At 41.1% G+C, this 18,999-nt stretch overlaps 1 protein-coding gene across 1 annotated transcript in view; it reads left to right on the plus strand.

Moving 5' to 3' along the window:
• GALNTL6 (polypeptide N-acetylgalactosaminyltransferase like 6) overlaps nt 1-18,999 on the plus strand; it is a 429,124-nt gene that overhangs the window by 399,323 nt on the left and 10,802 nt on the right. Inside the window, exons 10-11 of the mRNA XM_015861609.2 lie at nt 8,362-8,478; nt 14,062-14,211. Coding sequence (XP_015717095.1) covers nt 8,362-8,478; nt 14,062-14,211 — 267 coding nt within the window. The remainder of the gene's footprint in view (nt 1-8,361; nt 8,479-14,061; nt 14,212-18,999) is intronic.

Raw genomic sequence — 18,999 nt, forward strand, 5'->3', positions numbered from 1 at the left:
CCTCTAGTATTCACCAACCAAGTGGCTTCTGCCAGATTCTTCTCCCAGTGCTTAAATGTTCCACCACCCATTGCTTTCAACATAGTTTTCAACAACCCATTATCAGATTCAATTCTTTCTGGGGTGCCATGTCGCCACAGGACTTGTTTCTCAAGACCTAATATGGTGTTTCGAGCAGTTGCATGGGGTACTGCATATGTTTCAAGCTGCCCAGCGGTTGCCTCCACCATGGTAAGCACATAACACTTACCACTGCGAGATCGTGGCAAGGTGATATAATCAACCTGCCACGCCTCCCCATATTATAACTTTTGCCACGCCCTTCCTCCCAGAGAGGTTTCATCCTTCTGGCTTGTTTAATATGGCACATGTTTCACAATCATGAATAATCTGCGCAATAGCGTCCATGGTTAGTCCACCCCTCGGTCTCTGGCCCACTTATATGTCGCGTCTCTTCCTTGATGACCTGAGGTCTCATGAGCCCATCGAGCTAGAAATAATTCACCCTTATTCTGCCAGTCCAAGTCAATTTGAGCCACCTCAATTTTGGCAGCTTTATCTACCTGATGGTTGTTTTGTTGTTCTTCAGTAGCCCGACTTTTGGGCACATGTGCATCCACATGACGCACCTTTACAACCATATTCTTTGTTCGGGCAGCAATGTCCTTCCATAATTCAGCGGCCCAAACAGATTTACCCTTCCGTTGCCAGTTGTTTTGTTCCCACCTCTGTAACCACCCCCATAAGGCATTTGCCACCATCCATGAGTCAGTATAAAGATACAGCATTGGCCACCTCTCCCGTTCAGCAACATCTAAGGCCAGCTGGACAGCTTTTACCTCTGCAAACTGACTTGATTCTCCCTTACCTTCAGTGGCCTCTGCAACCTGTCGTGTGGGGCTCCACACAGCAGCTTTCCATTTGCGATGCTTCCCTACAATGCGACATGATCCGTCAGTGAATAGGGCATATTTCTTTTCATTTTCTGGTAATTCGTTGTATGGTGGGGCCTCTTTAGCACATGATACCTCTTCTGCTGGTGATGTTCCAAACCTTTTATCTTCAGGCCAGTCCATGATTACCTCTAGGATTCCTGGACGATTGAGGTTTCCCATTCGCGCTCGCTGCTGTAATCAGCGTAATCCACTTGCCTCAGGTGACATCGGTAGCATGATGGGGTGGAGGGAACCTGTCCTTTGAAACATCAGCAGTTCAGCACTGGCAGTCGAGGGTGCCAAAAGGAGCTGTGTTTCAATCCCGACTATCTCGGAAGCAGCCCCGAACCCCCTCATACGCGGCTAAAGATCTCCTCTCAGTTGGAGTGTAGCACTCTTCAGACCCCTTATATGATCGACTCCAGAATCCCAGGGGTCGGCCTCGGGTCTCTCCTGAGCTCCTTTGCCACAAACTCCAAGTGGGCCTATTCTCTCCAGCAGCAGTATAGAGGATGTTCTTACATCCTGTCCAGTTCGTACTGGCCCCAGGGCTACAGCACGGGCTATCTCTTGTTAATCTGTTCAAAAGCCTGCTGCTGCTCAGGGCGCCCATGCAAAATCATTCTTCTTCCGCCGTTACCTGATAAAGGGGCTTACAATGAGGCTGTAAGTTTGGAATGTGCATCCTCCAAAAGCCCACTGCACCCAGGAAAGTTGTGTCTCTTTCTTGCTAGTGGTGGAGACATGGCAGTGATTTTGTCGATCACATCTGGTGGGATGTGACCGACGTCCATCCTGCCACTTTATACCTAAGAACTGAATTTTCCTGGGCAGGTCCTTTTACTTTGCTTCGCTTAATAGACAAGCGCAGCTTGTAGAAGAATTTGGATGATCTGCTCTCCTTTTGTGAAAACCTCTTCTGCTGTATCACCCCACACAACAATGTCATCAATGTACTGCAGGTGTTCAGGAGCACCACCCTGTTCCAGTACAGTTTGAACCAACCCATGAAATAGTTGGGCTGTGTCTGCACCATTGGCAAATGGTTCCAAGTATACTGAGCGCCCCTCCAGGTGAAGGCAATCCGGCCTACAGCCTATGGCCAAAAGAAAGGGAAAGAAAGGCATTAGCAGTGTCAGTGGTGGCATACCATTTGGCTGCTTTTGACTCCAGCTCATACTGGAGTTCTAACATGTCCAGCACAGCAGCACTCAATGGGGATGTGACCTCATTCAGGCCACAGTAGTTCTACTGTCAGCCTCCATTCTCACTGGCTTTACGCACTGGCCATATGGGACTGTACCAAAGGTGAGTGAGTTTACTGATCACCTCCCTGATCTCTCAACTGGACGATATCAAATCCCAATGAATGGGGAGCAAGCGAACCCTGTTGTGCATTACTGCCGTCTGCCTGCACTCGTCTTTGGTAGCAAATCGGGTACCTGCTGCCTCTTTAAGAAGCAAAAGAGAGAGTTGTTCTAAAAGCTAGAAAAAGCTCTATGGCCCGCATTCTCCACCAAAAATACTGTCACGGGTTACTTAGATTTTACCTATGCCCGTGACAGGGGAAGCACCTCGAGCGCCCCCCAACCGGGGCCCCGAAAAGGAGGGGGAAAAAAGGAGTGGGCTAAAACAGCGACAATCTAGGAGGAAAAACTTATTTTACTGAAATATGATATCGAAATACAAGATAACACAATATATATAATTAAGGCTAACAAAACTCACCGAACACAGGAAAGAGAGAGAGTCTCCGAAAACCGAGAGGCCTACTTGAACTCTAGGCACACGGCCTGGCAACGCTTCCCACTCTCCGAGAAGTTCGAGAGAAGAAGGCGGGCACTCCAGCTCGGGAACGAGATTATATAGAGTCTCCGTGGTGCCGTGACTTATTGTACTCCTGTTGTTCTTCTGGAGCACTATGTAGTCTTCTTCTGTGTACTGCACATTCAACGAAGTATCCATTACTTGGACATTGATGTTTAGATTGTGGCAATACTGATAGCAAAATTACAAAATTACAAAACCATGACACTGTACTGTTTTCTCTCCTGCCATGGGGGGAAAAAAGGCAAATTTTAAATTAGATTTTGTTCCATTTCTTAAAGATGTATTGGACACTGTGCTACCAGCTGAAAAACAGTAATAACCATCCCATTCTCTTTCAAAGGCGCAATAATTTATTTGTAATGTGTACTGGAAGTCCTGCTGAAGGAAGTTAAAAAACAACAGCTGCATTAGGTGAGACCTGTACACTGAATGTTTTCTTAGGAAGTTCTTTTAAATCTACAAGCCACTGCGTGTGTATTGCATAGCTTCCAACAATACCTTTGAAAACACATTTTACAGTAAATCAATCATATACTGTCAGCCATTGTAATTTGTTTTAGACTTTACTAATCCTATTGTCAGGGAGATATGAAAAGATTGATTTGTTTCACTGGGTCAGAAGGCAAATATTTAAGCTTGGTTTCATTTGTTGTTGCATAAACTTCTTATTTGGTAATGTAATACAAAGCAAGTCACTCAGTCACTGCAACAGTTCTGAGCTATAGGACCTGAACATACTCGTTTTTCAGTCCAGATCTCATGGATTTTATAGAATTGTTTTATAGCACTGGCATGAAAATGTCACACGTGAAGTTAAATCAAGTAGCATATCTGAAAAGGGATTAAAAGGTAAGAATGCACTAATCTCTTTGGTTTTAAAGTCTCACCTTCATAGCCTTAATGAGTCAGTATCATCCCACCAATTGTCACATGGTCATTGTACAAAAGTAGTATAATGAGCTATTCTCCATTGCACAAAGAACAAGTGCCGCACAGCTGTGCTTCTCTCAGTTCTTCCATCAGGATCACTGTCATGCTGCACAGCAGAGTCCTCTACTTCTTCAGAGAGGTCTTTAGCAGTGCCTGACTTCTTTCAACTTTTCCTTTTTATGGCTCACACAAATGATGAATCCATTTAAAACTGCCATGTATCTGTTGGCAGGAAAGGTGGCTCATTTCTCCTTATTTGATCTGTAGACATTGATGGCCCTAGGGTTATCTGAGAATATAAGCATGTCCTAAAATCATCTTTAAGTGCTGCTCAGACAAATAAAGCAACATAAATGGATGTTGTTAATGTCTTCCAAGAGCTGCAGATACTTTCTTATTTTCAGCATAGAGTCAGATATAGGGGAAGTGTTTACATGAGCTGATAACATCAAGGTTCATCTCATGTTGCTGCATTGTATGGGGCACCATGAGGATAGCCACAGTATCATCTCCACCTTCGTCATTTTAAGATGACAATGCTGAACATGGATTTTTTATACGGGCATGTAGGGATTTGATGAGGAGACATTGATTTAAACTGGAAAAGAGTAGATTTACACTAGGTATAGGAAGGAAATTCTTTACTGTGAGGGTAGTGAGACACTGTACCAGAATGCCCAGAGATTGTGGTTGCCCCCTCCCTGGAGACATTCAAGGCCAGGCTGAATGGGGCTTTGAGCAACCTGCTCTAGTGGGAGGTGTCCCTGCCTGTAGCAGGGAGGCTGGAATGAGATGATCATAGGAAACCCTTACAACCCAAACCATAATACAATTTTATGAATTGCTCACCAACCCCCAACCAATGCCCTGCGCTCCTCTCAAGTGGCAGAAGATGGTGAGATTAACTTCCCCTCCCCGATGCCCCCCTTCAAAACACTCCTTCTGCTTGATATCATATAGCATAGGATATCTCTAAAGCCAGTTTAAATCAGCTGTTCTGATTCTGTCCCTCTGAATGGGAATTGCTAAGTCACAACCTGATTGAGCACCTGGTGAAGGAACACAACCTGGGAGCACAGGTAAAAGCAATTCACAGATAAAAGCAATTCTACCCCTCTCTAAGTGTCATCTAAGGACTGGCTGATACAAGAGGAGGGTCTCTGTGGATATCTCTCTTTTTGGAGTATTTGGTGAGCCCTGATCCTTGGGATGGGTAAGCAGATCTTTCTTTCTTGAAATGGATTGTGACTATCGCCTTTTTCTTAATTATTTAGAACTGGTTGTTATTGTCTCTCCTTATACCCCTCCCAGCCCTTCACTAACATGAGCTGAGAAACTAGAATAGCCTTGTTTCTGTATGAAGCTGCTCACCAATAACTACAAACATTGGTGTGCTGTCAACATTTTTTTCTCCTAGGCCAAAACCATAGCATCATACCAGACACTCTGAAGAAAACAATTCTCCCTCCATTGTATTATTTAGAATGTTCTGCTGTGTGTAAATGCACCTCAGAGAGAAATGCAGAGATACTTTAAGCATGCAAACCCTGAATTTAAAATGAAATGTTTTAACAGGAACTAATAATGTAGTGTGGATGGCTATGTTGACAACACTTGCCAAAAATATTTTGTATGTCTGAGTCCTTTGTTCTTTTCCCTAAAAGTTAGTGTAAAAATATTTATCAAATCAACAGCTTCAAATATTTTCTCCGAACACAAAACCTAAGTTCAAAGAGCTTTTGTCCTGTAATATCCCAACCCCTTTTTTAAATGTTCCCCTTCATGCTTTTGTAGTGCAATTGAGCTAATCTGCTTCTTAAGGCTTTGACTACTCTTCAGGATCTTTTTTTTTTTTATATAGGCTTGCTAATGTTGTGAAAAGAGGCTGTAGTTTTAATGTCTATTTAACTCTTTTTCATAAGCCCCAAGGACAACTGTATGTAGACTTAAGCAGTCCTTTCTACTTATGGCTTGCTTAAAAAACAGAAATCAGATGCTACAGCAGCAGAGATCTCCCTTACTTGGCAAGTCTTTATTTCCCAAACATTGGTGCAGCACAGAAAGAGTCTCTATACTTTTGGCCTTGCCCCTTCCTTATAGAACAGGTAGAATAAGAGCCCATTAGAGTCTGTACTTGAACACATGAATTGCTCTCTATAAGAACTATAGGGTCTGCAGTCTTTCTTAGTAGCGTCATCCCAGTGTGTGTTCAGATAGTATTTTAGGAACTATATGAAAGATAAAATGCCTCCACGATTGCCCAGCTACAAATGTTGGAAATGGGAGTGTATTAGGAGTGCTAGCTGTGTCTCTAGTTGTAACTTAAACGTTTGACATCTATTGTGTCGTGTGACTGGAGTCAAAGCAGTTCAGATGTGTACCGATGTATATGTGAAAATACATCATCTCTTTGCTGCATTCCTACTCTCCTTCCTTCTTCTGTGAAGGGATCTTAGGGGATTTGTGGACAACATAGAGCTGGTGTTCAGCAGAATATTCCCTGTGGTTCTGGCAGCAGTTTGATGGCACAGTTTATTTTCTAGTGACTGCCAAGGCCACACAGAAATACCAGAGAACAAAAGCACAGATTTACTGAAATGCTTATAATACAAAAAGAAAATGAAAAACAAAACACTACCCCTCTGCAACTGAAAGGATGGATAAAACAACAGCAACAAAGAAAAAGGTGAATTAACATGTGGGCTGCAACAAACCAGAAGAAAAACTGACTTGAGGAAACATTACAGGAGCAGAGGGAAGAACAGAGGAAATAAAAAAAAGAGAGGTGGATTCCAGCAGTGAATATCCTAAATGTAGCTTTGGCTCAAAGCCTTCCAGAAATGCTTAGAATACATTTACCACAATATCCGAATGAATGAGAACAGGATGGAGCAATGACATCTAGGTAAAGTTATGTCAGCCCTTTAATCTGATGAGCGCTCATTAGATGAGGAGTGTATTCTCTTTCATTTTAGAGATCTGAATCCAAATAATCTTTGGAGAAGATTTTTCATATAAAAAAAAAAATAGATAAAAATAAATCTTTTCCACTTCCTGTTCTTATCTGTCTCTTTTGATGGATGATATGAGAATGAGGGGAGGGTTACTGAGAACTTAGTACCTTTCATCCTTTTTTTTTTAGTTAACATGACTCTGCTGTGGGACTCAGTGCTGGGTTTCTACACCTGTCTGTATGTACTAGAAGGTTAGCAGCAATTGCTTTTACAGCAGTTTCATTGCACTGAAATAAGAAAAAAAATGCCCTAGAACTGTGCTTGTCTATGTTTTGAAAAAATATGCCTCTGAGCTCTGATGAAGGCTCAGAATTCTGAAGCTCAAACTGCTGCTCACATCATTTGCTCAATCTGCTCCTTTCTAAGCTAAGCAAATGCAATTCCTAAAGCCTTTCCTGAAGGTGATGTGGTGTTTGTGTTTTTTTTCTGCCAGTTCCTGTTGCTTTCCCATCTGTCTAAATCTTTCTTAGAACGTGATGAACAGACTAAATTCCAATCCTCCAAAATAATTATAATAATAAAAGAAAGAGCAAAGCAGCTCTCCTGTTGGGTATAAGGCTTACCATTTTTGTTCTCCCTGTGTTCTTTTCAGCAATGGGTTGTTTTTCATCCTGTTTTGGTTTTGTTTATCTTTTCTGTGAGATAATCCATATTTAAGAGTAGCAATATTTATGTTTGTCTAATATAAAATGACAACAATGATGACTGGCTTAAGAATAATTTAAAAAAAAAAATCCATTGAAAATTACAAATGTCTCCCCAGCTCTATTCAGCAATTAGCCTTTCTTTTTTTAACATATGGATCAAAGTAGTTGAAAGAATGTCAGAAATGTTTGAATATCCAACTTGAACCTCCCCTGGCACTACTTGAGACCATTCCTTCTTGTCCCGTCACCAGTTATTTGGGAGCAGAAGTTGATCCCCACAACTTCCTTTCAGGTAGTTTTAGGGAGCAATAAGGTTTTCCTGAGCCTCCCCATCTCCAGACTAAACAATCCCTGCTCCCTCAGCTGCTCTCAGTAAGACTTGTGCTCCTGACCCCTCACAATTTTGTTGCCCTTCTCTGGATGTGCTCCAGAGCGTCAATGTCTTTCTTGTAATGAGAGGCCCAAAACTGAGCACAGCACTTGAAGTGCGGCCAAATGAATAATGAATGTGCACAGGCTTTAGTTACTTACTGTCTATGCATCTCATTGAAATGGAAAGTTTAAGAAATCCTTTTCACTTTGGCAGTGTCTGAAGCATTTTTAAACAGCTCAGCCGGAGTATTTGAGGGGAAATGTATGTGTTATTTCAAAATAAATATGGCATTTTTCTGTCTTTACTAGTAGTGGGCAGCCTGTGCATTTTCAATCCAGTTCTCCAGAAAAGCCTCCTTAGGAGCAGTGGTGCGTAAATGGTGTGAGTAATAGTCACCGGTTATTATTCAGTTGCTTCAGCCTCCAAAGTGATCATTTCCTTTTAAGAATAAGTCTCACTGCAGTTTGTTTGAAGAACCATACAGACAGCGTGAGGAACCTCTGTGGCCAGTTCTGTACTACTGAGACTCAAGTCCCTCAGTTTCTAAGATGGCTAAATTCATAACCCCATAATGTTGGAGATTATGTTCTGCAGCCTGGTTTGATGCAAAATGTTGCTGCTTGACCTTACAGATTCGAAATGTGGCAGCCAATCTCTGTGTGGACAGCAAACATGGAGCCACGGGGACTGAACTGAGGCTAGACATTTGTGTGAAGGATGGCTCAGAACGGACGTGGTCACATGAACAGGTATTGTAACAGCTAAAAAAAAAAAGCAGCATAAAATTATTGGTTCTTTTTTCCATTACTTATCTGAAGTTTCTTCCTTTACGTAAGGTAAAGCTAAGCATAGAGATTTTTGAATGACTACTAATCTTAATATCTTCTTAAAAGTACTCTCTTCAAACTAACATCAGAACTTTGCCATATTCTTTTAAATTTCCAAAAAGATTTCTAGTTCTCAAAGAGCTTTCAGGTCCCTGGTTCTATTCCACTATGTCATGAGAACATATTGAGTTCAGGGCACTTCACTGAAAGTATTTTAAAAATACTATCTGGGCATCTATTGATTGTCTCCTTTTATGCTTTCATCTTCATAAACGCAGTAAGTGGTTGTATTTTAATATGAGCTATAAGCAAGATAAATAGTGTAAAAGCCAGAGAGGAATTCACAAACATGAGGGTTGATAAAGGCTCAAAAATGCTTTAATCTAGGTTGGTTAGGAAGAAAAACATAACGACTTGGGAGTGAGAAGGAAAAGAGCTCCAATTTGTACTTGCTGTGATTGTGAGTAGCATAGGAAAGAGATTGTGCCTAATTAGCTCTGGCTAACATGAGCAGAGAATCTGGATGGAAAGTACAACCTGGCCATTTAGTAGCAATTTTAATGAATGTGCCTTCTGCACAGCAAGGGACCCAGATTAGAAAAAAAAAAAAAAAAAAAAAAAAAAAAAAAAAAAAAATCCACAAGGCTGAGGAGAAAAAAATTGATTGTGAAGTATGGCATTTTTGAAGATATTAAAAGCTCGTGAGGGAGGAGTTCTGAGGAATACTTGAAGTGCTGAGGTCAAAAATTCCTTCTCTAAGGACAGTGAGAAATGCAGGGGAAGATGTGCAAGTGAAGGAAGCTGAGGAGCTAAAAATACCACAATTCAGATAAAGTGCCAACACAAGGGGAGGGAAGCAGCTGAAAGAAGACTTCATGTAGCTAACAGAGATAAAGCACAGTGGTAGGAAGCTGAGATAAATAAGTAGAATTAAGCTTTGTTAAAAAAAAGCCCAAGCCAGGTCACTGAATTAATTTTTGCTGAACAGTTCGATAATTATCGCACTCTTGTTCAAGCGCTGCTGTATTAAGAGTGTAATTCGAAGAACAGGCGGCAGAGGGCAGCTCCGGACAAGCTGAATCTAACCGGGCTGGAGAAGGTGAAGGAGTGGGCGGCCCTGAGAGCTTCTCAGGGCTTGAAACGAGGTGAAAACGAATCGCTTTTAAAAAATCATCTTACTGTTGCTTTAGAATATAGATAGATACTGTTTAACCCTCAAAACAGTCTGTTTTCTGTTAGCAAAACGGAGGTGGTTTTGATTCCCTTGTGTTTGTGATGTGCTGCAGGTTATGAGGGTTTTCTTTGTCCCAGACGCTGCAGCACATTTAAAAGCTGCTCTTCCAACTGTGCAGAGCACGGCTGCCCTTAACTTATCTGCAAGGCAGTGTAAATCCTAGAATTCACACAAGAAACTCTGAAGAATCTTTTGAACAAAATTAGGATAACATGATTTCACTTTCTCTGAAGGTCTCTAGGAAGGGACCTTATTTGCTAGAGCTAGAAAATGGAAGTTATAGAAGAAAGATGATGGGACTAATTTCTGTTACTGTAGCACAGGGTAATACTTTACATTCATATCTCAATAGTTTCATCATTTCATTGTAGTTTATTGACTCCTGGATTAGGTTAGAAGCAAAACAAAGCAAATTTTACACAAACGTTCAGACTCCCAGTACAGAACACGGTCATCTGGCTGGTAGGCTTCTAGGATCAGTCTGTGCAAGGTGCAGATTTTGAAGACAGCAGTTAAGAAAGACTTACAGAATCTCATAAACTTTAAGATGAAGCAAATTAGGATAGCAGACTTGAATGGAACTCAGAATTTCTCTCCCACAGGGAATTGCAGTATATGCAAATTATCCAGAGAAGAAATTTCAGTTTTCTTGTAGAAAAGAAGTTCTGAAAATGTTTAGCATTAGTAGATTTAGTGATGCAGGGCTTGGATTTTTTCCAGAAACAAAGTAACATCCTTTTTTCTCTGCCTTTTCCAATGTTTTCCTCCATGGAGAGATGATGTGCAGTGTTGTGAACACCTGCTTTTCCACTACTCCAGCCATGTTGCTGATGTGATTTCTCCACATGCTGGTAGATACCAACAGAGATAATGAAAACACTGAGCATTTCATGATTGTATTCCAAGTGGTGTGGACTAACATTGAGCAGATCTTGTAACTTCTGGTCTAATTTACAGAGAGTTCGATAAAAAAATGTGATATGAGACCAGCAGGTGTTAGCATTGATGGTACCACTAGACAGGGATGACCCATTGCACTACTTGATTTGTGTCATCTCCTTCCATGAGATGAGACTTTCCACCTCAGGGCAGAAAAAAACAACTCAGTGTTTTCTCTGTCTTCTCAAGTCCTCCAGTCTGACCAGGGATTAAGTGGGTGGGCATCATTTCCAGCTCAGCCTAGGCTATATCTATGCAACCTTTCTCCTCTGCTCAGAGATGTAATTCGAGCCAAAGTCTAGCTCACAAATGTGACGCTGTCTTTGTGTAGGACACATGTCTGCTTCAATCTTGTGCTGTGGCCTGAACACAATGCCCACTGACAGTGGATCCTGACAGGCAGTGAGCAACTGAACAAAGTTGTCAAGCTGGAGAGCACTAATGGTCTCAAAAGGGCCTTTGTCCTACAGACAGTCCCAAACCAGGGGCTGCATCTGGCAATCATTTTTCAGGCTTACTGCCAGTTAGAAATTAAGTTGTTCTTAAAAGATAAGGCAGCTGAAAAGCTGTCTTTTTCCAAGTTGTTCTATGAGAGGACCAGGCTTCATCAAAAGCTGAAGCATGTAGGCCAAGGGGTTACTTGGTTGCAAACTCAGAGGATGGGGCTGTGGTAGGAGAATAGGAGGAAGGAAGGAAGGAGCCAGAAAGACAGAGAATTTCTTGGAGTCAGTAGGAAACAGCAACCCTGGAGACCTCAAATGAAGAGAAAGCCAGCTGCCTGATACTAATGTGTTTGGAAATCTCTGTGCAGCTTTGTTTCAGATCTGGAAATGAATGAGAGCAAATGAAGGAGTTCAGAAGGGTTCATCCATTTCTCATGAAGTCAGGCTCTGCTGGTTCCTAACATCCAAAGGAATATCCAAAGCAATAAATAGTGGCAGAGCAGAGCCTTTTGGGGTCAGGACCACAGCTACTAGCACGTAGCATTGCTATGCGTTATACAGAGGAAAGATCATTTTTACATTGGCCAGGCTTAGTGTTGAAGAAGACAGAATTTGCCATGTTATGGAGGCTATCACAGAGTGGGAAGGTTGGAAGGCTGTCGATCATCAGATCTCATCTATAAGTTTTAATATTATCTATATATTTTAACATCAGTTGTGTGTATAGAAAAGTACGATCTTTTTTCCTATTATTTTTCATTGTAGTCTTAGACCTAAAAACTGGTTTCTGCCTCTATGAGGTTTATTTTATAACTGTATCACTAGGGAGAATATACTTGATTTTTAAATGCAACCGTTTTACAAAACAGCAGCATAAGAAGGAGGGGGAGGAATCTGTGCTGTCTAATCGGTGAAATCTACTATTACATAAATAGTGTTTTTCACTGGAAGGAAATAAAAAGGAAAAAAAAAAAAAGCAACCATACCCTATCTGGTACCAATTCAAGAGTCTTGACTTTCAAATGGAACACGGTTTTCAGAAACCACACAAGAGTAGGAAAGCAAAGGGATACCCTGGATCAGTCTGATTTGATTTAAAAGCAAGCTTTAGTTCTTTCAGGTGTATTGATGCATTCATTGTGGCAGTGGTCCTCAGGGCAAGGTCCAGAGAGCAACAGGAATGGCCCCTCAGCTCACCAGTAATGCACAGAATGAAAAATCTGGAGAGCGAGTCACTGGGAAAGATGAGAAAGGTGTTGCAAAAGGATATTTTGCAAAGTAGTCGTGAGAGTGAGAATATTGCAAAATCACTGTTCCACACCATTTCTCCAGGTATGTTATTCATCACTTTGAGCTCCGAGTTTATTACTTGGCTGCAGAAAAGTAAAGCTAAAGAAAGGAAATTGCTTTTGCTGTTTTTTCCTTCAGAGGCAAATGGGCTCAAACTTTCTTTTTCTTTTTTTTTTTTTTTTAACTAACATTGTAGTTTTTTTATATATCAAATCTTACCTCTGACTTTGGTTGTGAAGTAAGCTGTTTTGCAGGGAGTGCGTGATGCTGCTTCCAGGAAACATAAATGGGGAAAGACTTAACCTTTTAAAAAGCAAGAATTTGGTTTGAAAATAAAGTTAAAGTTGTCCATTGCATTTTACGGCAGATAAATGTAAAATGCACTCTGGAGGAAAGAAGGAGTAAGCACAGCACGGGGGAAGGCTGAGAAAATGCTGACTGGAAAACTAGAAATAAATACGGAATGACAGATGCTTGCAGACAGAATGAGGGCTTACAATGAGACGCAAGAAAAACAGCAAGATTCAGATATATGCTTATATTCTATGCATGCAGGCCGCAGGAAATAATAATGCCTCTCAACGGTGGCATTTTGGAGGATGGTATGGTGTTGAAAATGTAGCATTTTTAAAAGATGCCTTTTTTAGGTAGACCACAGAGGGAAGATAGCTGTCACAGTGAAAGGTTCAAAATCTAGGAAGCACAGCAGGAGTAAACCAAATCAGACCTCCATCACACCGAGCTTTAGTTTGCATTTGTGGATAGTGGTTCTGATATCAGGGAATGTGTGTGCTGTATGGCGCAAGGTGCCAGGTGAGTACCAGAGCTGCCTGGGATGCGATGGCTGAGCTGCTGGAGGCAGGCTAAGAACAGCATAGAGTGGAAGTGCTGTTCAGATAATGAACCTGTGTGCAGTTCTGCATGACCTGTCACAGCTAAATGATTTCCAGTAGCTAAGTTTGATCATTTAAAGAGAGCTTTCTCAGTGTTATGCTTCAGTCTGTACTGGGGAAAATGGAGTGTCGAGCAGAAAGCCATGGAATAGCACTAACACACACATACACATACACACACAAATAATAATAATAATAAAAATAAAAGAATAGATATGATGAATGTAACCTTCAGTCAACACGGTACATCTACATGGAAGTTCCACCAAAAAAAAAAAAAAAAAAAAAAAAAAAAAAAAAAAGGGGGGGGGGGGGGGGGGGGGGGGGGGAGGCCTCACAGCTCTCAGCAGAGCTTGCAGGCAGCAATTTACGAGCTGCAACCTGTTTTCTGCAAGGATTGGTCCAAAGAAAAGGAAAATGCACTCTGTATCCTTAAATTTGGTACTGTCAGACCTGTCACCCTCCTCTTGTGATTGAACAACTGCAGTGTCACAGCATAATTTCAGGCAGCTGGTGCCTGATTGAGAAGGATTCCTCTGTTAACTGTGAGCCTCCATGGCTCCTCTCAGGCAGCCAGTAAAAGGGTTTTAGCAGGCTGCCTGTAGCTCACAGGTTTCTGAACAAGAAGACAAATCATTTAGTGTGTGTTGTTTTGAAATGTTTTCCACTAGTAATAAATTATCGCATTGTCTGACTGTTTTTCTAGCTGTTCACCTTTGGCTGGAGAGAAGACATCCGTCCTGGGGAGCCACTTCACACCAGGAAGTTCTGCTTCGATGCCATCTCGCACAGTAGTCCTGTCACACTGTATGACTGTCACGGGATGAAGGGGAACCAGCACTGGAGCTATAGGAAGGTCGGAGTCACTCTGGGTCATTTCAGAGGTTCAGAATGTCTCTTGAGCCTATACTCAGTTTAGTGCAGACTTGTACTTTCCCTTCAGAGAAGTTGCTTTTTAAAATCCACTGTTTTTTTCCAATTTAATTTTGTGCTAAACTCTCTGGTCTGTGTTCTCATTGAGCATTCAGCTACTTGTGTCAAATTTAAATGGAAGTGGATCTGATCCAGCTCTGAGTGTGTCCATGTTGAGTGCATGAAAGGTGTTATACCATTCTGGCACTTGAAGATGCTGGTGTCATCTTAAGAGAGACACTATGGAAAATATTTGCATCTGACATGACAGAATGAAGAAGTGCTGCTCATGAGTTAAATATTACTATTTTACTACATTTTTACAAGTGGCAGTAATGTCTCCCTCAAAAAAATTCCAAACCAACATTAAAAGCACTACTGTAAGCCTAAAGACGTCAGAAGTTTATAAATTAAAGATAAGCAGCTTAGACACTATTTTGATCTGCCAAGCTGTGCCCATTTTTAGCAATCACTAAAACAGGAGGTCAAGCTAGGAAATAAGAGTGCCTCGTTTGGGGTATAAAAAGTCCTGGTAATGCTACCAGGTTTTTTAAAGAATGATTAATCAGCAGGTTGCCTTGATTAAACATTTTGTTAATAAACTCTATATCATGCAAGGTAAGGACATCTATTTCTGCAATGAACTGAGTGCTTCTTCTCACGCATCCTTTAATTTTTTAAAACCACTGTGCCTTGTCCCCTACATTCCTTGTGCTGAGACCTAGGTGGCAGGAATTGAACCATGCCACGTAAGCCTCTGTGGTACTTCCTAGATTAGTTTCCTGCTAATAATTCTAATGCAGAACTATTAAAAGTAGCTTTGCCCCAACAATTTTGAGTACCTTCTTGTTAGCCTGTGCCATTTTTTAACCATGTTTCTGTTGCAATTGGAGATTTATCACAAGATTTTCCTGAAATATATTCTCCTTCAGATCTTACTTGTAGTGAAGTTAAAAGGTGTGAGCTGGTTATTTAGAGGACATAAGTAGTTGGGGCTATACTACTGCATATATGGCTTTTTAATGTCATTATAATCCCTTCTTGTTTCAGAACGCTTCCAATTTGTCTTTTTGATTGCCCAAATGTTATGAAAGAATCTTTCATACCTTTAGCACTTCATTGGTGCCTAATGTAGCTGGTTGAAAAGAAAAACACAGATCTGAAGCTGCCCTCTATATGGCTCATCACCTTTGTGGACAGGATACAGCAGATCACCCAAAAAAATGACATTTCAGGAAAAAAAAAAATGCACAACATGAATTCTATTAAATCTTCTGCACAGCTTCATTTTTCATTTCCAGAAGGCTGACAGGGCTCATGTAAAAATTCTCAATGCAAGGCAGGCATTTTCATCTCAGCAAAAGGCACCACAACATTTTGTGATGATGAAAGTACTGACACAGTCCTAGCTGTAATACTAACCTGACAGCAAGCTGATCAGTTTGCACGGGCACTTACTGCTGAGCTATAAGACTTCAAATTAAAAGAAATGTTAGAATAGTGAAAATATGCTCATTATTATTACTACTTAGGCTTAGTTTTAGTTTGGCTGCTAAGTAGGTTTTGACTGTTTCATTGTGTTAGATGTGCTGAAGAAATTTTTTGTGGCCCAACTGTACCAAAAAAAAAAAAAACTGTTATAATCCTTACCTAGTTTTAAAGAGCGTCCTGGAAATAGGATTTCTCCTGGTTCCCAAAGACAAGTGAACCGTACAGCAAGAGGATGGTTCTATCAGTTTAATTGCAACCATAGTAGAGCTCTTTACTGGGAGGACAGTATGCAGCTGAAATTGCACTCTGAGTAAATCAGAGTCATAGTCTGTGGTTCAGCAGTAAATGCCTGCTTTTAGAAAACAAAAAGCAGATCAGCAGCTGTGTTCTTTTCTCTGCACCACTTACAGAAGCTGTAGCTTTCTAATGGTCACATGTCCATCTCATTAGTAATTCTTCAGGAAAAAATGACCTTGTTAGTCAGTATCTAATAAGACTCTCAGTAGAAAGCATTTCTTATTGTACTGTCATATCTATAAAACTAGAAGATAATAGTTTTTTTGATAGCTTGAACTACTTTCTCTTTTAGAGATTTTGTTTCCTCAAGCACTGAGCAAGTCTTTAAAATTCTGGTAAGTCTATGATAGTCAGTAATCAGTATTTTTAGGACCAGTTCAAACTTTCGGTCTGTAATAAAACAGCCAAGTCTGCATTTAACAAATCTTCGTAGAAAGTGATAAAGTAGACTGAATCCAAATAATACTGTGAACAACACTGTGGGTTAGAAAAAGGAAATGAGTTCAGTAATGGGGAAGGGGGGGGGAAAGCATTGATGCCATAATGGGACTTTGAAATCAGTCTGGGAGCAATGGGAAATTGCTAAAAAATAGTAGAGATATTGGAGAATAACGGCTTTCCAAGATAAAGCCATTTCATTGACTTTGTTTATGATTCCTAAGCATGTCTGAGCCAAAAAACAACAGTGGATACAGATTTCCATTCCTCCCAGTGAGGGAATATGCCCCTGTTTTTCAAGTCAGTGTCACTCTGGAGTGATAGGTAATACACTGGTTCTGATAAAGTATGATTAAATTTATGTGCCCTAGTCTCATCTGTAAAGCACATGTATTCAAAATGAGGGCTGATTTAGTAGGTCTTTAAAAAATAATGGTTATAATTGTGCAAAATCAATTTCATTATACTATAATTCTACCCTGAGCATAGCGATTATGATAGAAGCTAGACTGGCAGTGTCAAAACCTGTGCCCAGGATAGGGCCGTTTGTTCATACTTTCCTGACAGCTTCAGGGACAAACTGTTAGAGTAAGTTCACTCTTTATCCTGTGAGTCCATAGATTATTCCCTCAGACAACGGAAGACATGTCATTGTGATAGTGGTTTTTATCATATGGACATCTGTCCTACTGAAACTGCACTGGGGCTTCCGACTAATTTCAGATAAACTACTACAGCCACCAGCTGATAATGGCTTCCAGTTGCTGTTGACCTTGGCCATAGTTATAGCAGTGACCTAGAAGAAATGAAAGGCTCTGTGTCTCATTACCAATCCCCTGAACTGTCGAGAACCATTATCTTATGGAGAAGTTTCTCCTTCTGCAAATAATATTCAGACTTGCCGTTATGCAGAAGGGGGGAAAAAAAATCACTGTTCTTTTCAGATATTTGAAAAGTATCCTGAAGGGTCCTTGTGGGTTTTTTCATATTGGTGTAAGGAAGAATTTATATATTTCCTTCAGAAAGTTCTTCTCTGGGGTGCATGTGACTGTCACCCATTGAAGTCCTCAGCCTGTTTTTATTGAGTTCCATAAGAACTGCAGGCTTTGACCTTAGGTCAGCGTAAGCTTGAGATGATAAATTAATAGGCCATTATATGTAGCTAAGGCATCCAGAAGTTTTCCCACACTAACTGTGTCCCTCTCCTTAAGAAATGCTCTTCTCTGCTAATAACCAGACTGGCTGAGAGAAGCACCAACAATGCTTCATTCAAGAATTGTATCCCCTGGATTTTTCTGTGAGAAGGCAGACCATGGGCTCTTTGAGAAGTCTGCGTTTCTCATGGCACACTTTTTGTACTGAAGCAACGTTTTCTCTTCTTGTACTGTGTTAAAGCTTCAAGCATTCCAGCTTCAGCTCCCCAGCAGCTTGGCTGAGCCCTTCCCAAGCTATGACATGAGAAAAAAACAGCTGTCCCCTTTCCACAGGGCCTCACAGCAGGTGGGCAGCCACGGTACCCCTGCTCCCTTTCAGCCCCCACAAGACTGCTCTATCAGGTACCTGCAGAGCAGCGGGAGGAGCTGGTGAGGTGCTGAAGGGCGCCTAACCACCCCACGGGTCCTTGGAAACTCTGGTAATCTTCTGTTATACAGGATGTGATAGCCCTACATGCACATTGTGCTTGCAAAGTGCTTACCTGTACAGAGCAAAATAGGGCCTCTGGCCTCCCCGTCCACATAAAGCTGGTTCCTTTAGTTAGCCATGCAAGCTTTGACCACTTAGCTCAGAATTACTTTTTTATGGGTGCATGCATTTAGGGGGAAGAGTTGGGGTGAAAGGCAGGTGGAACACTGTCACCCTTCAGTAGAGCACAGTGCTGTGCTTTTGAATTGGCTCTCTTTTGCATGTGCTAAATGTTAGAAAATAAAAATAGTGCTTTCACATCCTACAATCAATCAAATTTCTCTTTCCTAATTTAAAAAAAAAAAAGAAGTTCCCTTGCTTTAAAAGAGCTTCTATTTCTTTTTAGACTATTGTGTCATGTTTAGTTTTATCTTCATAACTTCATTTCTGAAGGGTGGGGTATTTTTAGTTAAAGATGTTTCTGTATGATTGTTGCTCAGCACCCAGAGCACTTTGGTGAGTTTATAATAGGTTGTGATTTGACAAGTAGCTTTCTTTTCTCCTTCTTACAAACTGGGCAAACAGGCACATCCTGAATTAGTATTGAACTGCTGGCAGAGCTTGTTTGGCAAGGAAGGGAAGAGCCTGGATGTTGATTACTGAGAATCATCAGAAGTTTATTTCTACTAATACAGTAAATGCATTATGTAGTCCTTGGAAACTTTCAAGCCATCTAATCACTCCCACATCTGTCCCTTGGCCACTTGCCTACCTGAACTAAACACACTGAAACTAGCCTGCCCGCAAATACCTGTTGCTCATCTCAGTACTTTCTGCTTTACCAGAGGTTCACAGTGATTTTAAATTCACTCCATTTTTTTTT

Source organism: Coturnix japonica, chromosome 4 (assembly GCF_001577835.2).
Source record: "Coturnix japonica isolate 7356 chromosome 4, Coturnix japonica 2.1, whole genome shotgun sequence".
Lineage (NCBI taxonomy): Eukaryota > Metazoa > Chordata > Aves > Galliformes > Phasianidae > Coturnix > Coturnix japonica.